The sequence below is a fragment of the Rhinopithecus bieti genome, unplaced genomic scaffold (assembly GCF_001698545.2).
Source record: "Rhinopithecus bieti isolate Rb0 unplaced genomic scaffold, ASM169854v2 scaffold_24392, whole genome shotgun sequence".
In the NCBI taxonomy this organism is placed as follows: domain Eukaryota; kingdom Metazoa; phylum Chordata; class Mammalia; order Primates; family Cercopithecidae; genus Rhinopithecus; species Rhinopithecus bieti.
The window spans coordinates 2,427,116-2,451,054 of NW_016812542.1; the positions used below are offsets into that span (position 1 = coordinate 2,427,116).

The 23,939-nt window shown below is 42.1% G+C and overlaps 1 protein-coding gene across 6 annotated transcripts in view; it reads left to right on the top strand.

Annotated features, from left to right (window-relative positions):
- NR5A2 (nuclear receptor subfamily 5 group A member 2) overlaps positions 1–23,939 on the top strand; it is a 153,648-nt gene that overhangs the window by 59,917 nt on the left and 69,792 nt on the right. For all 6 annotated transcript variants that reach the window (XM_017896584.1, XM_017896587.1, XM_017896585.1 and 3 more), the window contains one exon: positions 23,562–23,681. In XM_017896584.1, the coding sequence (XP_017752073.1) occupies positions 23,562–23,681 (120 nt within the window). The remainder of the gene's footprint in view (positions 1–23,561; positions 23,682–23,939) is intronic.

Sequence of the window (23,939 nt, forward strand, 5' to 3'; positions counted from 1 at the left end):
ACAGAACACTGCATTACCGGGGTCTCCCTGTCTGTCACGGTCCCGCCTTTTCTCATCGTGACAGCTTTGCCCTTTGCTCCACCTCCTGTTTTTGGTATTACCACAGCCCACACTGTAGGACTGCAGTGCTAAAGCCAGGCAGCAAGCTGACTGCACTTGCACTTCTCCATGGGAAACGCCTCTTATGAATCTTAAATATCATCAAGGACCTTAGCCACATCTTCTCAGCCCTCATCCTCTCTCCCTATTTTCATCCTTGGCCATCCTTGAAATTCCTTCTGGCACAGACTTTTTGGTCACTACTCAGTACTCCTCTCTGAGTACACCTTGCTAGGTTTCTTCACTAGCTCCTCTCCCTCTACCCAACCTTAAATGAATTTTTTTCTAGTTTCCTCCTGTTAGTTTCCTTACCTTCTCATCCACACATTCTTAGTGATTTCTCCCACAAACACAATTATGCCATACCTTCTCTCACAAACTCCGAAGCAGCATTGTGAATTGCTTGCTGAGACATAAATGATCATCACCTCCGAGAAGCCACATTTAGTTCTGCAACTTTGTTTTTTTTTTTTTTTTTTGAGACAGTCTTGCACTGTCACCCAGACTGGAGTGCAGTGGCACCATCTTGGCTCACTGCAACCTCCACCTCCTGGGTTCAAGAGATTCTCATGTTACAGCCTCCTGAGTAGAGTGGGTTTCACCATGTTGGGCAGACTGGTCTCGAACTCCTGGCCTCAGGTGATCTGTCTCAGCCTCCCAAAGTGCTGGGATTACAAGAATGAGCCACCATACCTGGCCTGCAACTTTGTACAACTTTCTTTCTTTCTTTTGAGAAGGAATCTCACTCTATCACCCAGGCTGGAGTGCAGTGGCACCATCTCGGCTCACTGCAGCCTCCACCCCCAGGTTCAAGCTACTGTCTTGCCTCAGCCTCCCGAGTAGCTGGGACTATAGGCACGTGCCACCATGCCCAGCTACTTCTTGTATTTTTAGTAGAGATGGGGTTTCACCATGTTGCCCAGGCTGGTCTTGAACTCCTGGGCTCAAGGGATCCATCCTCCTCGGCCTCCCAAAGTGCTGGGATTACAGGTGTGAGTCACTGCACCTGGCCCTGTTTCTTTCTTGCACTCTCAAACAACACATTCTCTGCACTTATTATCCTGGATTGTCTGGTTTGATCATATCACTTGCAGCTTTCTGTTGCATATGCAGAAAAAGTTAGAATTCCTCGACCACGTATCTCATCATCACTGTCTTCCTTTCCATCTCATCCCACCTGCCAAACCCAAAGCCATTGATTTGACTAGTCTAAATGTAGGTCTGGACCTATTTGAAATGGGGACTATTTGAAGTGGGGACTATCTGGCAAAATCTGGGATGGGATGTATGATGATGGCAATTGCACACTTTCTCCTAGCCTGGTTTGTGTTAGTTATATGTCTACACCCTCAACTATTTCCAACCTCTTTCTTGTCACCATTTCCTCCCACAAACTCTAGCACAGAGTTTTGAATTTAGTAGTTACAACACTAAATTTTCAACCTGTCAGAAATTCATTTATGATTATATGCAAATGATTTGTGTTGATTTAAAGCAGTGGTTCCCACACCTTTTGGTCTCAGGACCCTTTGCACTTCTGAAAATGAGGGCTATGGAGACCTTTAGTTTATATGAGTTTTAACTATTAATATTAATGCATTAGGAGTTAAAAACAGAGAAATGGTTACAAATCAAGCATCCACAAGTACACATTCCATTTGTCACCAGAGTGATGATGTCATTACGTCCCGTAGTCTCTGCACACTCCTGAGAAATGGAGGACGAAAAGGGCAAATAACATCTTGGAGTAATTGGAAAAATAGTTGTAACTTCTTCACTCCCTGGACCATACTTGTGAAGCCACTGATTTAAATATTATCACTCCTGTGGGTGTCTACTCTTTCATTAGGGTTACAGATTGATGCCAAATGAATACATTTTCTAACCTTGAATTTTCAAATCAGTAAGTAAAGTCAGGGACATCCAGGGGAACAAAAACCCCTCTCAGTGTCCTGGGATTTCTCTCCCAGTGGGTGTGAGGCTGTACTCCTGGAGGTAGGGGGCATCGGCGAGACCAGGGTCAGTTTGAGGGCAGCACAGATGTCTCTAGGTAACTGACAAACAGACACAGGTTTCCCTGCGTGTCAGCCTCTGCCCCCTCCCTAGCACACACTCACACTCATGTACACAATAAATCACCCTGGAGTGCGATGAAAATTCCCAGAACTTCAGCATTGTCTTAACCTGTGTTCTGATGCCATCCTGAGCCTTGACCACATTGACTTGCTTTTAAAGTAGGTGCCACTGCATTCATTCTTCGAGATCAATATCCCTCTGGGTCTCCCCAGCAGCTATGGTCTCTTTCTGCTTGGCCCCAAGACAATTAAGAATTAATGGGAGACCATGTCCAAATAAAAGTTGTTGCTTTAACTTGCAGCAACTCCAGTATTTGCATCACATTATTATTTACTTTGTAATATTTGATCAAGCTAGGGGGTTAGTGATTAGATCTGACTTTTATAGAAGAGTGATGCTCTCTAACAGTGACTACTATTTATTGAGTTCAAGCCTTAAGTTCTATTCATGTATTAGCTCAATTAACACGTACAACAACGGGAGTGGAGAGGGTCAATATTAATTAGAATTTGACTGCAGTCAGAATAAACTAAAGCTCAGGGGGTTCAGTTATTTGCCCGAGTTCACACTGATCTGCTGGCCACTGGTGGAGCCTGTTTCTATACCAGACCTGTCTGATTTTGCACTTCCTTACCCTTTGCCATCTTATTTATTTATTTATTTATTTATTTTGAGACGGAGTCTCTGTCACCCAGGCTGGAGTGCAGTGGAGCTATCTCTGCTCACTGCAACCTCCACCTCCCGGGTTCAAATGATTCTTCTGCCTCAGCCTCCTGAGTAGCTGGGACTACAGGTACACACCACCATGCCCAGCTAGTTTTTGTATTTTTAATAGAGACGGGGTTTCGCCATTTTGGCCAGGATGGTCTCAATCTCCTGACCTCATGATCCACCTGCCTCAGCCTCCCGAAGTGCTGCGATTACAGGCGTAAGCCACTGCGCCTGGCCCCCTTTGCCATCTTAGTTATTGTTCTCATCCCATATTCCTGTGTCTAACATTTTGGTGTGTGAGTGTGTGTGGGACTGATGTGTACATGTGGAGTGGGGAGCATTCGTTTGCCAGAATTTTCTAGAGCTTTTTATTCAAAGTGTGGTACATGAACCACCAGCACTGGTTTCATTAGTCAGCTTGTTAGACATGTAGAATCACAGTCCCCAGACCTGCTGGATCACTGTGTATTTTAACAGGACCCCCATGTGAACTCTAAGTGTGTTCAAGTTTGAGAAACATGGATCTTGAGCACAGTTGTATCTCCCTGAACTTTTTTTGGAGAATTAAGTGAAGCCATTAGTAAGGTTTCCTGCATAGACACATATTCAACACCTTTAGTAAAAAACAAACAAAAAGGCTGCTTCTTAAAAGAATATGCTCTACTTTGAAAGTTTGCGTTTATGTTATCTTGTCCATAATTTCAGACATAATATAGTAACTCTGCAAGACCTCCTCCCCTGTGTAAAAGATGCACTACAAGTTTTGTAGTCATCTTTGAGGTCTGTCTGCAGTGTGCTTTATTAAAAGCAAGCAAATACTGAAGGATCCCATTTAAGTATGTGGTCTGCGGTGGAGTCTAATTTGTACCACTAGGCAAAGGTCACACAGAGGAGCTCGTTAATGCACTTACTCTGCGATGAAATCAATCTCCATACTTCACCATATTGATCTGATAGCTCATTGGCGCTTCCCTCCATGAACTGGTTAGCTCACGTGTGAATGGAGACAGATAGATAGCTTTCCGGGCCTGAGAATTCTATCTGGGGTGCCATCCAGGGCGAAAGGTGGATGTTTTTACATCCTCATTTGGGTGGCCCTTTTGGTTTCTGGTGTTAGGTTCTCGTGCTGGTATACCAGTTAGTCAGAAAAAAAAGGTTTTAAAACAAGTAAGTTTCGCCGGGCGCGGTGGCTCAAGCCTGTAATCCCAGCACTTTGGGAGGCCGAGACGGGCGGATCACGAGGTCAGGAGATCGAGACCACCCTGGCTAACACGGTGAAACCCCGTCTCTACTAAAAATACAAAAAACTAGCCGGGCGAGGTGGCGGCGCCTGTAGTCCCATCTACTCGGGAGGCTGAGGCAGGATAATGGCGTGAACCCGGGAGGCGGAGCTTGCAGTGAGCTGAGATCTGGCCACTGCACTCCAGCCTGGGTGACAGAGCGAGACTCTGTCTCAAAAAAAAAAACAAAAAACAAAAAACAAAAACAAAAACAAAAAACAAGTAAGTTGCTTTTCTACCATGTGTTTATTCTTTTTCTTCTGTAGTTTTTATGAATCATGTGTGCTCAAAAGTATGGGTTACATTTATCTGAATACGGGCAGATGACTTGCTTTAAAGTGTAACATTGATATTACTAAAAGGTCATTACTTTTTTTTTTTTTTTGAGACGGAGTCTCACTCTGTCACCCAGGCTGGAGTGCAGTGGCACCATCTTGGCTCATTGCAACTTCCACCTCCCAAGTTCAAGCGATTCTCCTGCCTCAGCCTCCTGAGTAGCTGGGATTGTAGGCACGCACCACCATGTCCAGCTAAGTTTTGTATTTTGTATTTTTAGTACAGTTAGACTCCCTTGTATTTTTAGAGATTTCACCATGTTGGTCAGTCTGGTCTTGAACACCTGACCTCGTGATCCACCCCACCTCGGCCTCCCAAAGTGCTGAGATTACAGGCATGAGCCACTGCACCTGGCCAACATAGGTCATTTGTTAATGAAAAGATACTGCTCAGTGCAATCTTCAGGACTCAGGAGTCTCCCCTATGTTCCTTTTTGTCGATACTCAATGCTATTGATGTGTATATGTAGTCATTTAATTGCAGGAACACCGAGGAAGTAGGGCTTGGTGAATCCAGCTCATAAAACACATACGTGGGTACTAATTCCTTGAAGAAATGGGCCAAAATAATTCTAGAAATGAGGTAGAAACAAGCCAACAGGCCAAATATTTCCAATATTTAAAAGATGTATAGACTGCAGATGCAAACTGGACAAAAGCAGACTCAGATTCCTTCTAACTTGCAAACACGATTTTACAGAGAAACTGAATATTGAGAAAACAGCAGCCTCCAAAGCCCCCAAGACTCGGTATTTTCGTTATGCTTGGTTACAAGCTCATTGAAAAGTGTTTCCTGTTCATCCTTGAATCTCTTCCAATCTATGCACAATGCTATGTACATGAGCAGGTGACTTTGTAGTCTATGGACTCCTCCTAGACTTCCTTTTCCTAGATTTAAAATCAAATTTTGCCTCGAGGAAGAGTTTGAAGCTTGAGTCTGAGGCAAGCACCTAGCCCAAACTTTCGCAAAATTTAATTAACCTCATTCTCTGGATGGGTATTTCTAAATTTTTAAAAATTTCTTGGCTGGGCACTGTGGCTCACGCCTGTAATCCTGGCACTTTGGGAGGCCAAGACGGGCAGATCACGAGGTTAGGAGTTCGAGACCAGCCTGGCCAATATGGTGAAACTCCATCTCTACTAAAATACAAAATAAAATACAAAAATTAGCCGGGCGTGGTGGTGCATGCCTGTAGTCCCAGCTCAGGAGGTTGAGGCAGGAGAATCACTTGAACCGAGGAGGTGGAGGTTGCAGTGAGCCAAGATTGTGCCACTGCACTCCAACCTGGGCAAAGAGTGAGATGCTGTCTAAAAAAAAAAATTGTTTTTTGTTTTTGGAGACAGAGTCTTGATCTGTTGCCCATGCTGGAGTGCAGTGACGCGATCTCTGTTCACTGCAACCTTTAAGCAAGGGATTTAAGTGAGTCTTGTGCCTCAGCCTCCAGAGTAGCTGGGGTTACAGGCGCGGGCCATCACACCTGCCTAATTTTTGTGTTTTTAGTAGAAATGGAATTTCGCCATGTTGCCCAGGCTGGTCTTGAACTCCTGGACTCAAGAAATCCATTTTTTTTCAGCCTCCGAAAGTGCTGGGATTACAGGTGTGAGCCACCATGCCCAGCCTGGATGGGTATTTCTAAAATATACATCTATTAAATGCCACTTTGAATGTCAAAATATGACTGTTCTTCAGAAGAAAAAAATCGCCTTTTTAGACACCAGGCACCAAAATAACTTTCAGAAAAAGTAGTGTTCTTCTAGAGTTCTCATAGACAGAAAAGAACATAAAGGAATATGTTAAATATAACAAGAAGACTGGACATATTTATAAGATTCCAAATCTTAGGATATAATTCTGTCCCCAGCCTTTGTGAAGGCAGATGGTCACAATGAGGAAGAGGGTGTAGTTTACCCTTCAATCAGGCTCTGTCTGACCTCCTTTTTAATAAAAAGAAAAAAAAAAGGATCTCACTGTGTTGCCCAGGCTGGAGTACAGTGGTGTGCTCATAGCTCATTGCATCCTCAAACTCCTATCCTCAATCAACCCTCCTACATCAGCCTCCTGAGTAGGTGGGACTATAGGCATGTGCCTTCATGCCTGGCTGAGCTTTTTGAGTAATTGAAATAGCAATGAGTTGCCCAGAGTCCTCAATTTGAACTGTTGTGTTCAAGCCTAGTGAGAAATGCATAGGTACTTCAGATAAAGTGGCATGAGACTTCAGGGAACAAATATAGAACAATGCTGTACAAATTCACCTGACCTTGAGCACCTGGCTGGATGTCCATTGGTGAATGTTGTTAGATATTCTCTCCTACGAGTGGGTTATGATTACTATTCGGTATCTTCTAAATAAAGGTCCTTAACTATCATCAAGTAATTTTTTTTTTTTTTTTTTGAGACGGAGTCTTGCACTCTCGTCCAGGCTGGAGTGCAGTGGCGCCATCTCGACTCACTGCAAGCTCCACCTCCCGAGTTCACGCCATTCTTCTGCCTCAACTTCCTGAGTAGCCAGGACTACAGGTGCCAGCTACCACACCCGGCTAATTTTTTGTATTTTTAGTAGAGACGGGGTTTCACCATATTAGCCAGGATGGTCTCTATCTCCTGACCTTATGATCTGCTTGCCTCAGCCTCCCAAAGTGCTGGAATTACAGGTGTGAGCCACCGCGCCCGGCCAGCAAGTAATATTTTTTTAAAAATTTGGTGGCAGTGAAAAGTACTAATGGGACATAAAGAAATAATAGGAAAAGTACTAGTAGATGGGCCTGGAAATGCTTTGGTTCTCTAACTTGTGTGTAATGGCCAACATCATTAAGACAAGGACATGTGACAGACTTTGAAAATTTATTCTCATGTTGCTACATTTTTGTTATTCTGATTATCAATCTGCGCCCATACCACAATGTTGCTTTATTTTGTTTGTTTGTTTGTTTGTTTTTGAGGTGGAGTCTCACTCTGTTGCCCACGCTGGAGTGCAGTGGCACGATCTCAGCTCACGGCTACCTCCACCTCTGGGGTTCAAGTGATTCTCCTGTCTCAGCCTTCTGAGTAGCTAGGACTACAGGTGTGTGCCACCATGCCTGACTAATTTTTGTATTTTTAATAGAGATGGGGTTTCACCATGTTGGCCAGGCTGGCCTTGAACTCCTGACCTCAGGTGATCTACCTATGTCAGCCTCCCAAAGCGCTGAGATTACAGGCATGAGCCACCATGCCCGGCCTGTGCTGCCTTCCTGACACTCAAACACAGCAGGGTATGAGTTGTATGATCAGCTATGGAAAACAGACTGTGGTATGTATGTATGACTGATACGTGGTAACAACCCTTCTCTAGGCCTGTATCTAGCTACACAAGCCAGGAACTGTTGGTCAGTTCAATTAAAAAATTAAGTGATTTAATTAATGAGTTGGCTGAATTACCTTCTTGTTTGACATGAATCAACCAGCCCACTCCAGCAAAACAGTCAACCAACTCACTCACTCTGTAGAAGCAGCGTGTCATTGAACAACCAAACATCAGTTCATTGTGCACAGCATAATGATGTTTCATAAATGATGGACTACATATATGATGGTGGTCCCAACATATTAGAATAATGTATTTTTACTGGCCATTTTCTAGTTACACAAATACTTACCATTGTAAGTATTGTACTGTAGCACAGTAACATGCTGTACAGGTTTGTAGCCCAGGAGCGATAGACTATTCCATATAGCCTAGGTACATAGTAGGCGCTACCATCTAGGTTTGTGTACGTTCACTCTCTGCTGTTCACACAAGGATGAAATCACCTAATGATGCATTTCCCAGAACATGTCCCCGTCATTAAGCGAAGCATGACCTGCATGCATGGGTAAGCATGTGTGTGAGAAGCCATGAGAATACCTCTAGAAACACAATTCTTCTTTCTCTGAAAAATGCTTTCCCTCAAAGAACAGTGCATGCTCATGGAAAATGTAAACAATTTCTTTCTATAAATATCAAACCCATTTTCTGTGTGATTCATATTTCAAATAAAACACACACGAGATCAACCACTTAAATTGGGTATTATTTCTTTTTTTTAAATAAACCTTTGTCAGAATATTATTTCTTCTTTTTTTCTTTTTATTGCCACTCTTCCTCTCCAGAATATTATTCCCATTGTGTGAAATCCAAAGGCAATGGGAAAGGATACAGTTCTCTTTCTCCCTTCTTACAAGGGAGAAAAAAGAACTCCGTTCGTCACTCACCTCTGTTAGAAATGCATTCCTTTAATACAAAGAGTATTTCTCTCATTTTATGATGAGAATAATTGGGCAAAATAAATTCAGTACTTTGTCTTTCACTTCTCAGCCACCTTTGGGGTACTTATATTTTGTATATCAGGATGGCTGTGCTGTGCATAATTTCTTACAGATCTTGATGTGCTATCTTTCATCATTATATTCATATATAAACCCAATAGTTGTAGAGATTACTAACAGTGAGTAAAGGAAAGTCTATCTAGAAATATGGAAGACATAAAGGGATGTCTTGGGACTGACCTACAGAGTCCTTGCCTCGTGGGAACAGATTCAACAGGGCAATGCTGATGTAGGAAGGGAGTGTGTAGGGGGTGTGTATGTCGGGTGGGAATGGGAGAGGCAGTACAGTATCACAGCCTGCATATTCTTCTCCTTTAATCTAGAATAAGAAGAATATGAAAGTAGAGGTAATAGGCAATATGCCATAAGACACACCCTCTTCTGACAGTGCAAAAGAGCTAGGTGTGGTTTTGCTAAAAATTTAGCTAATGTGATTCTGATTTCAAAATCATTACCTTGCAACTTGTGTAGAATGTTTTCCCCTGTTTAACCGGCCAGGACAGGGAAACTAAAATATTGGTCAAAACTTGTGCCTTACAATATTGTGAATGGTGTTTCCATGATATCAGTGTCCGTCCTTTCAAGATTTAAGCTATCTAGTGGGGGCGGGTGCCTATACTCCACCCTGCCGAGCTGTAAGCAATTATAAGAGATTTTATGTCCAGATAATTCCAAGGTTCTATCATTTGGTATCTATGGTTTTGTATTTTGTAAACTTCCAAAGGACTTCATTTCCCAAATCACAAATTTCTTTACATTTGAAATAGAGAAATCAAATTACCATTAATGTATTTCCTTGCAGGAAAGAAACTGGGCAATATCATATTTTTAAAAAATAACTTACAGAAAAAAATAAGAAGATTGTTCTTTATTCTTCTATGAAAGAGGCACAGTGAAAGAGCACTGGGCTTGGATTCAGAACACCTGGATTCCCATCCTGTTTCTGGCACCTAAGTAGCCTTCTATGAACCACAGCCCACCTAGCCTGAGTTTCGTCTTCTGTAAAATGATGTAGTTTAACAAAATGTAGCTATCAGATACTTTCAGCATTGATTCAGCAAATATTACTTAAGCATATGCTGTGAGCCTAGTACCAGGGTGTGATTCAGCATGTAACAGGAGGGGGGTGTCCCCAGTCCAGGTAATGAAAGGGGGGACCATTCACAGTGTCAAAGACAGAAAATTAGAGAGGACCTATTACTGTTAGCATGCTATGTTTAGGGCACTGGCATAAATATTTCCCATTCTACACTATTAAGAAATTTTTAACAAAGCAAAAATTGTGTTGTTTACCTAGACTTAACCTTTCTGTAGTTTAGGGCCAAACTTCAACTGTTGGAGCTCCATCTTTAATTGCTACTATTTTCTATGAATCCATTTCTGGGAATCTCTGAAGGCATAGACTGACTGTACACTTAGCACGGTGACATTAAGGGGAAATTTAAATTGTGTGAAGGGACAAGTCCTCTTCTTGTCCCTGGGGGACTGAGCAGAGGAATTCTCCTAGGAACCTTTGTACCCAGAGAATTCCCATCACTGAACAGTCCTTAGGGACCTCTCCTTTACCTCTGCCCTAATTTTGGTTGTACTTTTGGTGAGTAATATTTAGGCCACTCGAATTCTTTTCTCCTTTCTTTGGCCAACTGCCTGATGGAAGCAGCCAGCCAAAAAGGACCCAAGGACATTTTAGCCTCTATAAGCTTTCTTTTTTTTTTTTTTCCTGGCTTTGTAAAGCAATCTATAAAGGAAGAATTTGCATTAAATGATCTCAAGGGAGCCACAGAGCATGCCCTCTGGAATATCCCTCACCTTCTCCCTTTCTTCTTAACCCTACTATGCCAAAGACCTTAATTGTGCATCTATTTTACAAGCTGGAGGGCAACCAAAATCTTCCTTAATTTATGCCATAATCACTGATATCCAGATGATGGGTCTGCTGCACACCTGGAATTCTTGTATTTTATTTTACTTTATTTTTTGAGATGGAATCTTGCTCTGTCAACTGGGCTGGAGTGCATTGGTGCTATCTCGACTATCTGCAACCTCCGCCTCCCAGGTTCAAGCAATTCTCCTGCCTCAGCCTCCCGAATAGCTGGGACTACAGGCGCCCGCCACCACACCCGGCTAATGTTTGTATTTTTAGTAGAGATGGAGTTTCACTGTGTTAGCCAGGATGCTCTTGATCTCCTGACCTCGTGATCCACTCACCTAGGCCTCCCAAAGTGCTGGGATTACAGGCGTGAGCGACCACGCCTGGCCACACCTGGAATTCTTTTGTGGCTGGTGGCATTGTTGCCTTTAAGGTGGTGTCTGGAAAATGAGAATTCCAAACGGAACCTCATTATGCTCTTAGAAAAATGACCATCATATTCACAACTGCTTTCTTGACATTCCAAGCAACCCAAAAGAAAACATATCAAGCTGAGAAGGATTCTGTTGTCATTATTTGAATATTATCTACCAGGTTAGACATGTGAGAACATTACTTTAATTATACATAAGAGATTTCTAAACTGGAGAACAGGAAACAGGTAGTGGTCATAAATGAAAACAATACCCAGAAAGAGAAGGCACTGGAAAATATTTCTTATTAATCTCCTTTAAAATATTTCTTTTCTAGTTCATGAAACCTTTTGCATCACCTGAATATAATTTTCCTTCGTACGATTCATTAGTACCTTCCATATTTATGCCTTTATTTATTTATTTGGATTATGTGTCATGCTGTTAAGATGTATTTTTTTGTATTTTTTATTGTTTTGTGTGTTTGTAGAGCGGTAAGTTCTTATCTGCTCCGTCGCCCTATACGGCTTGTCATGTTGGCAAGGTTGTGTGTCGCGAAAGGGGTAATTCTCTCGCGTCAACTCAGCTGCAAGCTCCGCCTCCCGGGTTCCACGCCCATTCTCCTGCCTCATCCTCCCGAGTAGCTTGACTACAGGCGCCCGCACCACGCCCGGCTAGTTTTTCGCTATTTTTTATGTAGAGATGGGCGTTTTCACCGTGTTACGGGCCCAGGATGGGGGTTCTCGATCTTCTGACCTCGCTGATCCGGGGCCCGCCGTCTCGGCCTCCCAAAGTGCTTGCGATTACAGGCCTTTGAGCCCCCCGGTGCCCGGGAGTTTAAGTATTTTAACAGGATGTCTGCTATCTGGTGTTTTTAATAGGGTGTCTGTTAAGTTTTAGTTCTTTGCTCAAAGTTCCTTGGTTAGTGAGAATACCAAGATGGGGGTATCCAGGTCTCTGAGCTCCAAAGCTATGCATTTCCTTATAGTGTTTAACAGCCCTGGCATCTGCTATAATGGAGCCTAAAATATATGCATTCTCTCCATTTCTGTATTGTCTTGGTTTATCTTTGTCATAAAGCAGACCATTAGAAAGTTGAGCTCTAGGATCAAATTATCTTGGCTCTTCTTCACATTGCCATCAGCATACACTGAGGGCATTCAAAGGAACACTCTCTATGAGACTGAATATAGTATCTACTGTGGGGATATTGTTAGAGCCCCATTTACATAATCAGGAATTCCCTCTCTTGGAAAAACCCACAAATTTTGCTCAGGAGTCTAGAAGTAAGAGAAGCTGTTTTGCAAATAACTGCTTTGATTGTTATTTCATGTACAAATATAAATCATGTCAGTAATGGTGCTCTGGCTACAAGGAACCAAATTGTGGCTCATTTCCAACGACTGAAACAACCCTTACAGAGCTTATTTTGGGGCTCATCCTGATCCTTGGCTTTGACTTATTTTCCTGCCTTTATTTCCCTTTATCCTCATGTCTTCGTTTATCCCATTCATCTTATATGTGAGTTTATTTCATCTCACATGTAAACTGCTTCTAAATCTTTTCTTAAGGATGTGACATTATCCATATCTATATATGTATACATATAGATATTTACTGTTGAATTATTGGTTCCACAGAGTGTAATACTTTGTATGCTTCCTAATACACTAAGTATTTTGCAGGGCTATGTCTTGTTGGTCCAATTCATTTATAAGTTCCTTGAGGATAACAACTAGGTGTTACATTCATTCAAGTCTTGAGAGTCCCCAGCACTAATATATGTTGTTTGATTTATTTGTTGATTGGGGAATATCCACAATCTGAGAAGGTAAATGATTCCTAGGTTAGGCATGCCCTTGTACAAATCATCCTTTTTCATAACAGTGTCAAAAAATCAGGGGCTAGGTTGGCTATGAAGTTTGTCAATACATGAATTCCTATGTTCTTTACTTTGCAACTTCATGAGTCACCCTACCACACTAGCTGAATCATCATGTTGAGCACAACTCTTAAGGGAAGTATGAGAAAGCTAACCTAGGAATGGCAGAGACCCCCTTTTCCTCCTCTAAACTTGGGTACATGCTTTGACTTTGAAGCAATGGAATGTGATTGATTCCATAAGCCACATTAGTGCTCACCTTAATCAGATCATATAAATTATATGTGGCTATATATGGAAACTTAAGAAACAGAAAAGTCTACCAGGACTGCAGTGACAAAATTCCTGAGTCCCCAGATATGATGAACTTATCATTAGTTTGTAATTAATTGATATTTCAACAAGAAGCTTTTTGAAACGTGGTTAAGAGGAAGAATAAAAGCTGGCCAAACTTTGTCCTTTGGTTTGACAAATTTTGAGAAGGTAACTGTAATTCTAAGCAAAAGAATCAGACTAAATTACATTATATGTCCTGGTGATTATATGTTTCTTCACAGTGCTGCTTAACGTTTACATACAATACTGTAAACCTCAAAGATGCCTCTCACTTATGTAATTATCTCTCAGTTATATAAATGAAAAAACTGACATTTAATAAGTGACACTAGCGTATCTTTATATAATGTAATGTTACATTTAACATCCCTGGAGACTAGGTATACCATGTATACGATGAGGATGGATGTTCTGGATAAATGAAACTTAACTTTGGAAACATTGTGCTTTGAAATAATTTTAAAAATTTTTGATAAAGATTCTGTAATACAAATCGCACCATTCCATGACTTCTTAAACAGAGGATTTGATAAGCCTGTTCCTGATGACTTGTCATGGTTGAGAATGCTCACTCTGGGTCCCTGGGTTACAGAGTGGTTCCTTTAGGGGTTCCTGAAGTCTAGGCCTCTGACTTCCTGTACTGAGTGACTCTGGATTGAGCTATTCAAGAAGTAGAGGACCAGCCTGTTTTGTTTCCTGTCTTCCCCTTCTGCTGACAGTTACCGTGTTCATTTTCCAACTGCTGCTCTACTCGTTCACTTTACACGTAAACATGTGAACATTGGGCAGGACCAAGGAGGCCCTGCTTCCCTGGAGATTAAGGATGTCAGCTGAATGACAGCCACTAACCACCACCCCTACCTTCCCTTTACTCCCGTTCCTAATTTATGAAGTTCCAAAAATCTGGCCCCCAAGACAATGAAAGCTTATTGTGTACAATTTAATTTTCAGTCTATATGCACTCAAGTTTTGAGTGCATATTTTTGGACCCCTTACTCAAAGAAGTTCGCAAGTTTTGAACCCCTTACTCTAAGAATTTTGCACAACCCAAATTGATTAATGCAGGTTAACATATTACAGAAGGTTACATGAATGTAGGAATGATAGTATGGGATGGAGTTGATCAGGGAAGACTTCCTGAAGGAGGCGGCTTTTCGAATGGTTTCTCAATGCATTGATGGATATTTTAGGTAAGGTATAATGCTATATTGTCTTGTTGCTAGGACGATGAACTCTTCAAATATTGGCTCTGCTGCTTATTTGCTACGTTACATTTGGCAAGTTACTTAACCTTTCTCCCTCAGTTTCCTCATTGGTAAAATGAGGAATATAATAAGTTCTGCTTCATTGAGTTGTTGTGAAGATTAAATGGTTCATGCATGTAAAGCTCGCCTGCCTGCCTGCCTGCCTTCCTTTATATCTCTCTCTCTCCCTCTCCCTTCCTTCCTTCCTTCCTTCCTTCCTTCCTTCCTTCCTTCCTTCCTTCCTTCCTTCCTTCCTTCCTTCCTTCTGTTTTTTGAGTTGGAGTCTCGCTCTGTCACCCAGGCTGGAGTGCAATGGAGTGGTCTCGGCTCACTGCAACCTCTGCCTCCCAGGTCCAAGCGATTCTCCTGCCTCAGCCTCCTGAGTAGCTGGGATTACAGGTGCATGCTGCCATGCCTGGCTAATTTTTTGTATTTTTGGTAGAGAGGGGGTTTCACCATGTTGGCCAGGCTGGTCTCAAATGCCTGACCTCAGGTGATCCACCCGCTTTGGACTCCCAAAATGCTGGGATTACAGGCGTGAACCACTGTGCCCAGCCTGTAAAGCTTTTAGGACAGTGCCTGAGAGTACGATGTAAGGGTTTCCCAATAGTGGTAGTAGAAGTAACAAGTCATAAGCAAGATACCTACAGTAAACAGACAATGCTTACCAAAGAACTAGGATGTAATAATAGCTGAAGTTGACATGGGAAAGGACATTTAAAGAAAAGCTCTCCATCTTTTTCATTATATGGCTCACATTTTAAAAAATGATGTTTACATGTCACAGCGGTATCAAAAAAGCGGGTTGCTTGCAGTCAGAGGCAACTGCCCCCAGTTTCTGGCTGCCACAGGCCAACCTAGGCTGGAGGAGAAGTAGGCACATGGATAATCTATTCCCAGCATACACTGATTAGGGAGATCTGGTTTGGTGAAGATTTTCAAAGAGAAGTCTAGGGAATTTGGAATAGGTGATTGTCCAAAGGAACAGTGTGACCAAAAGAGATAGTTGTAGTAACTGTAATATAATAAAACAGACCAAGAGGGAGAAGTATGGAGACGGTGTAGGTTCAGATTCTGCAGGCCTATTGGGCGTGACATAGATGGGAGATGAAATGAATGAAAACTGGGGTTTGGTGGGAATAGAAAAGAGGCAGATAGGAAGTTAAACCCCTCGGCCTCCTGATTTCCTCCTGAGTCCAGATCTGGCAAAAGGAGGTTAGGGGGAGGTCCTTTGTTGCTCCATTGGAGAAACATAGAAAGGGGCCAGAAGAGCTCAGTTATCTGAGGAAGTGTTGATAGATAGGACTTTGTATTATGGAACAGCAGCAGCACAATTAGAAAGCACATTGGAATCACCCCCAGTTATCTCTGGGCAGGGAAGAACTTCTGGTTATAAATCTATTAACTACTGCAACAATTGACTAGAGCATTTTACTGGCTCTTGTTCTCTTGTACAATAGTGTTTTTAGTGCTTGTTTAATCATTGTTAATGTGAAATCATTTTTTCTTGGACTTTGTAGCAGTTTATTATAGAGGTTGCAGATAATCATCAGTGTTTTTTATGAAAACAGTAAAGGATTAATGCAATTGTGTGTCTGTCCTGCCCAGAGCAGGTTCTCATTAAGATATGTTAAGTTGATTTTGATTTGTTTGGGTTTTAATTTTCTCTCCTGTCTTCAGAACAAACTTCTATAAATGTCATCATTGTTACAAAAGAGATGGAAATTTATCTTTAGGGATTTTTTTGTTTTGTTTTGTCAGAAAGAAAAAAAGAAGGAATAATAGCTGGACTTAGTTTGCAATGATTCTGAAGCATCTTCAAAATCATTTTCTTTCCTTTCCTGTTTTTTTGAGACAGAGTCTCACTCTGTCGCCCAGGCTGGAGTGCAGTGCCGCCATCTCAGCTCACTGCAACCTCCACCTTCTGGATTCAAGTGATTCTCCTGTTTCAGCCTCCCGAGTAGCTGGAATTGCAGGCACATGCCACCATGTCTGGCTAATTTTTATATTTTTAGTAGAGATGGAATTTCACCATGTTGGCCAGGCTGGTCTTGAATTCCTGCCCTCAAGTCGTCTGCCCGCCTTGGCCTTCCAAAATGCTGGGATTATAGGCGTGAGCCACCATGCCTGGCCTTTTTTTCTTTTTAGAGACAGAGTTTTGCTCTGTTGCCCAGGCTGAGTGCAGTGGCATAGTCATGGCTTACTGCCACCTTTACCTACTGGGCTCAAGTAATCCTCCAGCCTCAGCCTCCTGAGTAGCTTGAACCATATGCATGTGCCACTATGCCTGGCTAACTTTTTATTTTATTTTTTTGTAGAGACGGGATCTTACTATGTTGCCCAGGTTGGTCTTGAATTCCTGGATGCAAGTGATCCTCCTACCTCAGCCTCCCAAAGTATTGGAATACAGGCATGTGGGCCACCTCACCCAGCCTCATTTTTTTTTCCTACATTACACTTTGTTCCAAGAGCATTCTAACAGGAAACACTGAGAAAGAAAGAAAAAGAAAAGTGATTCTACAAGTTAAAACCTGCTTCAGAACATCCTTCTCTGACCCCCAGGAAGCCTCCCCAAGAAATGGAATGGTATAAACTACTCCTGTTTTTCTTGTGCATATGGCATTATAATAGTGGATTCTCCCAGCACTTTGGGAGGCTGAGGCGGGTGGATCACAAGGTCAGGAGATCGAGACCATCCTGGCTAACACGGTGAAACCCCGTCTCTACTAAAAATACAAAAAATTAGCCAGGCACGGTGGCGGGCGCCTGTGGGCCCAGCTACTCAGGAGGCTGAGGCAGGAGAATGGCGTGGGCCCGGGAGGCGGAGCTTGCAGTGAGCCGAGATTGCACCACTGCACTCCAGCCTGGGCGACAAAGCAAGACTCCGTCTCAAAAAAAAAGAAAAAAATTGTGGATTCACACTTCTGTCTCCTCTCATTGGAGTGTGGGGCAGGGATTGTATTTCAATAATCTGTTTTCCCTCAAGTTTCTAACACAAGACCTGACACATCAAAATTAACTGTCAGGAATAAGAAATTAGTTCATGTCTACTTAAAACTACCAGTCCATGGCCAGGTGCGGTGGCTCATGCCTGTAATCGCAGCACTTTGGGAGGCTGAGGCCAGTGGATCACGAGGTCAGGAGATCGAGACCATTCTGGCTAACACGGTGAAACCCCGTCTTTACTAAAAATATAAAAATTTATCTGGGCATGGTGGCGGGCGCCTGTAGTCTCAGCTACTTGGGAGGCTGAGGCAGGAGGATGGCGTGAACCTGGGAGGCAGAGCTTGCAGTGAGCAGAGATAACGCCACAGTACTCCAGCCGGGGCAACAGAGCAAGACTCTGTCTCAAAAACAAACAAACAAAACTACCAGTCCATATTGTAGAATGTTTTCTTTAAAAATCTCTTTTTTAAAGTTTAATCACTGGCCAGGCTCTGTGGCTCATACCCATAGTCCCAGCACTTTGGGACACCAAGGCAAGAGGATACCTTGAGTCCAGAAGTTCGAAACCAGGCTGGGCAACAGAGTGAGACCTCGTCTCTACAAACAAGAAAAAAAATTGGCCAGGCATGGTGGTGAGTTCCGGTGGTCCTAGCTACTCAAGAGGCTGAGATGGGAGAATCACTTGAGCCCAAGATATCAAGAATCCATGACATCAATTTTAAAAAGCCTTTGCAATGAGGAAGTAAAATAACAGCTCACTTGCTAGACTATTAAAAGGCAAATGGGAAGAGGTCACAAAAAGGTTTTGACAGGCTAAATGTGGGCTTGACAAAGATCTACACATTTTTCTTCTAATTGTTGGCCAGATTCACTCTTTTCTTTTCTTTTTTTTCTTTTCTTTTTTTTTTTTTTTTGAGACAGAGTGTCGTTCTGTAGCCCAGGCTAGAGTGCAGTAGTGCCATCTCGGCTCATTGCAGCCTCTGCCTCTTGGGTTCCAGTGATTCTCCTGCCTCAGCCTCCTAAATAGCTGGGATTACGGGCGCCTGCCACCATGCCCATCTAATTTTTTGTATTTTTAGTAGAGATGGGGTTTCACTATGTTGGCCAGGCTGGTCTCGAACTCCTGACCTTGTGATCCGCCTGCCTCGGACTCCCACAGTGCTGGGATTACAAGTGTGAGCCACCGTGCCTGGCCACGGACTGATTCACTCTTCTTATGAAAACCCACAAGTTTCTAATGATTAACTTTCTGGGTTGTGGGAAGTTGTGCTTCATAACAATATGGGACTTGTATTCCTTTATACTCTCATCTATAATATCAATATAAATACTTTCTCTGATGAGTAACTAGGTTTCTGAGATAAGTCCTTTTATTATAGCTGATAACACAAGATTATATGAGGTGGTATTGCTAACCACTAGTGAGAGGTTTTGCTATATAATGTGGAACTTACACTTCATTGGTCTTCCAAGAACCCCCTAGATGCCACTCTAAATTGTTTATTGACAGCATTAATACCTGGAGAATTTGCTTAAAAGAATTAGATTATTTTTCTCCCCTTCCTTCTTCTACCCACACCCCATAACTCTGTTTTCTTAAAAAATAAAAAATCTTCAAAATTGCCAACATTGCTCAATTGTTGAGAACAAGGGAACAAGTCAGCCATCATACTTACCCTATTTTTTTATTCATAGACCTGATAAAAACTATGTTATCCAAAGCACCATGAAGCTGCACACTCACCAATTTCAAGATAATATAAAATATCACATAATCAATTATGGAAAATAATGAAATGGAATGTTGGCACAGAAAACCTCCTCGGAGAGTATTAAAACAAGGAATCAATTGCTCGGGTGGGGGGGTTGGGTGTTAAAATTACAATCAGTCAAGTCTTTACCAATGGCCAGCTGTGGGTGCAGACCTGCAGGGCACGTGTGAGAGGGGTCAGATACAAGTTGCTGAGGTAGTCACTGCCCTGTAAAGATTGTCATTAATTCTACAAACAATGAAAGAGTTGTTTGCTTATGCTGTGGGCTAGGTTCACAAGATACACAGAAAACTGCAGAAGTAAAAGTAATTCAATCATTTGTTCCTTCATTTAGCAAGCATTTATTAAGTGGCTTTTTTTTCTGCCAGACACCAAGGAAGGCACTTCGGAGCTGTAGCTTCAGAATCTGTCCCTGCCCTCAAGAAAGGCAGAAAAATAAGCAAACAATCATAATACTTTGTGAAAGCAGGGAGATTATGGAAGATGCCCTGTTAGACACAAAGGAAGACAGGATAATGTGAACAGCACAGAATATAAAACAAAAATGAAGTACTAATTACAGGTAACAGACAGGCTCAATTTTACCTATTCCTGCAATTTTTAGAGAAGCAGAGGAACAGGGGATATGCAGATTTTGAAGTGTGTCCTCAGCATCCTAAAAGAAAAGAAAGCTAGGAAAAATCGGACTGTTTTTTGTTTGTTTGGGGACAGAGTCTTGTTCTGTCTCAACAGGCTGAAGTGCAGTGGCATGATCTCGGCTCACTGCAACCTCCGCCTCCTGGGTTCAAGCGATTCTTCCTTCTCAGCCTCCCAAGTAGCTGGGATTACAGGTGTCTGCCAGACCTGGCTAATTTTTTAAGAGATAGGGTTTCACCATGTTAGCCAGACTGGTCTCGAACTCCTGGCTTCAAGGGATCCGCCCACCTAGGCCTCCCAAAGTGCTGGGACTACAGGCATGAGCCATGGTACCCGGCCTCAGATTCTTGTCTTACAATTTTAGTATGCCTTAATTCTGGCAAGGTCTTGTTACCGTAACTATTTCTGTCAAGCTATATATGAAGGACAGGAACCATCAAATGCAAATGAAGAGGAAGACCCCTTGATGAGATGGCTCTAGAAGACATACTTCTGTGTGTGAGAGTGTGTGTGTGTGTGTGTGTGTCAGGGTCTTGCTCTGTCATCCAGCCTGGAATGCAGTGGCGCAGTCATGCCTTACTTCAGCCTCAACCTCCTGGGCTCAAGCAGTCCTCCCACCTCAGCTCCAGAGTAGCAGGTGTGTGCCACCACACTTGGCTAATTTTTACATTTTTTGTAATCTCCCTATGCTGCCCAGGCTGGTCTTGAACTCCTGTACTCAAGTGATCCTCCCACCTCGGCCTCACAAAGTGTTGGGATTATGGGTGTGAGCCACCACACTTGGCTGACATGCTTCTCTTAATTTTCACTCACCTTTTCTCCTTTTGTTCATGGCCAGCAGATAGTCTCAGTACTTCCATTTTTCCACCTGCAAAATGGGAATAATAAATTTTCTTGTTGTATAAATAGGTTCTTAAGCTGGAATCCTTTTTAGGTGTCCATAAATAGACTTTGGGGATTCTATAGTCCCCCATCCACTTGGAAATTCGATGCAACATTAACATGTATGGTAATTGTTTCTAGAAAGCCAATTTCAAAATAAAGTATTTTGGGCTTCCCTGAAATAAGTGCTAAATAAATAACTAATACTTCACATCACAGAAGAACAACATAACAAAACCAAATTACCATCATAGACTAATAAATCTGAAATAAGATGCTGATAGTGTATGAGAATACAATAAAACCCAGAGAGAGCAAAGTGCACCTGGCTTTGAAATCACTCCTTAGCACCTGAGGGGATCACTTCCTGGAATCTGCTCTGCATGCAATGACATGCAAATTGCTAGGACGTTAGGCCACAGCTCCTTGGGTCAGCTGTTGGCAGAGAACATTTGGGCAGATCTGCATAAGCTGCTGCCCACCGCCTGGCTTGTGATACCACATGACATTCTGGAGACTTTCCTTTAAAGAAAAATATGAACTCTCACTGTCAACTAAACCACTAAATACCGTTTGGGTGAACATTCTCCCGCACCAGAGTCATTTTCAAAAAGGCAGTGACTGCATTTGTCTTGTCCACCGTTATCTGCTAGGGCCTGGCACTTATAACCATCAAAGAATTGGCTCTCAACAATAGCTATTTACTTAATGAATGTAACCGTTTTGGTTAGAACATACTTACTGGTTTGAAACATTTCTGATGGAGATGTGCTCAGGGATGCCTTTTACTGATCACAGAGCTTGATTATACTTCGATTTCTGTAGGTAATTTCTTTTTCTCTTCTAAACAGCACTTACATGGTCCTCCAGTTGGGAGCCTTCTGTTAGTTATTTCTGCCTTTGTGTATTGCTTTACACTTCACGAAGGGCTTTCCCATCCATTATCTCATTGCATCTTCACAAGACCTGCCCCACATATTTTTAGCTGAGAAAATATAAGGCTAGAGAATTAAGCAGCTTGGCCAAGCTCTCATAGCTAGAAAGTGTGGAATTGTGCCTCAAATTCTTGTTTTTGCTCTACGTTTGGTGCTATCTTGAGCTTACTGTGTCCTGAAATTGTGGAAACAAAGTTAGCCAGAAACTCTTATCACTACTAATATATCAGTGACAGCTGTTGAGAGTCTTATGGAATGGCCACATAAAAATGAATTTGATAAAGTAAATTAAATGTATTTGTTTTATAAAATTCTAGAGCCTCTTGATATAATTTGGAGACAGCCTAGATTGTGAGAGGGAAAAAGAGAATTCTTATTTTGAGATGGAGTCTTGCTCTGTCACCCAGGCTGGAGTGCAGTGGCATGATCTCTGCTCACTGCAATCTCTGCCTGCCGGATTCAAGTGATTCTCCTGCCTCAGCCTCCCAAGTAGCTGGGATTACAGGTGTGCACAACGACACCCAGCTAATTTTTGTATTTTTAGTAGAGCCAGGGTTTCGCCATGTTGGCCAGGCTGGTCTCAAATTCCTGACCTCAGTCATCTGCCGGCCTCAGCCTCCCAAAGTGCTAGGATTACAGGCATGAGCCATTGTGCCTGGCCAACAAGTCTTTAGACATACCCCTGAACCTCTCTGACACCCCTGTTTTCTCATCTGAAAAAATGGATATTCTCCTAACTTCCAAAGGCATGTTTTGCAAGTCAAATCTAAAATACACAAAACTCTTAAAATATTAAACAACATATAAATGTCAGTTACTTTTAAATAATGTGTAGTGTGTATCTAAACATGGCCATCGCATTTGGGTACACCAAGGTTTTTGTCTGGTAAACATCACAAAACAAAAAGTAAACTGATACAAATAGCTATAGAAATGGATAAATATGCTGTCCATATTTAAATATGAGGACTGGACATGAGACAGATGTGCATTTGTCATTGAAGAATGCAGTTCCCTGGAGGGGAAGGTGAAACACCCGTAAGATCCCTGTTATAATGTAGCACTTTTCACTGTAATCCTCATAGCAACCTTGTCAGGAAGATACTTACTGTTCTTGGGCCCGTTATTCAGATCAGAAAACTGAAGTTTAGAGAGTTGGTGGGAAAATTGTCCAAATTATAAAAGAAGTTCCAGTTAGCACCGACATCATGCTTGGTGAGTGTTCTCTTCAGTCCAGCACAATTGGACTTTCAGTTAACACTGGTTACAAAATGGGCAGTGTGTCTTTGGCTCCAAAAGTCAAATGGGCTGTAATGCTAATTTTCTTTTATATGAATTCTTGGCTTGGCAGTTTGCTAATATCTATATACTATTTCAGCTTCACTTTAATGTACTGTATTCATTTTTAGATACATAAGCATAGGCAATCTGGGGTCATTCTGATGGGGCCTACTCAGGACAACCTGAGGCACCTGGACCTAACTCTAATAACTCTATTAATGTTAGGTAGACCAATTTAATGGAGTGCATTTTCCTAGCAGTTCATTGATTATAAATACTTAGCTTAAGTACCTATGTGTTTCCTAAAAAAAAAAAATTTGTCCAAATGAAAATCATGACTTTCAGGAACAGTGATATGAATTCTGAGCACCTGTGCTTCAGTGGCCATGGGTGGAGACTTTCTTATTTATAGGTAGTCCTCTTATGTTGAAAACTACACAAAAACAAAAAAAGTAGTGAATAACAGTGTCATATTTTGTGTTTTTTTGTTTATTTGTCTTTTTCTATTTCTTTTGCAGGTTGATGACCAAATGAAGCTGCTTCAGAACTGCTGGAGTGAGCTCTTAATCCTCGACCACATTTACCGACAAGTAGTACATGGAAAGGAAGGATCCATCTTCCTGGTTACTGGGCAACAAGTAAGTGTAGAGACCGGAAAAAAAAAAAAAAAAAGCGTCTTTTTATTAAGCATGTTCAGAATGGCCGGAATTTAACTGGGTCAGAAGCACTCTTGTGCTTTGAAAGGGAGAGATTGGCTGCCAATAATTTAGAAAAGATGACTTGGTGCACTCTGTTCCTGCTCCGATGATTATAGTTAAACTTGTAAAAGCAAACATAATCATGAACATTCTGCTGCTTCCATTCTGCTGGGACTGAAAGTCCTGCTTATAAGGGTC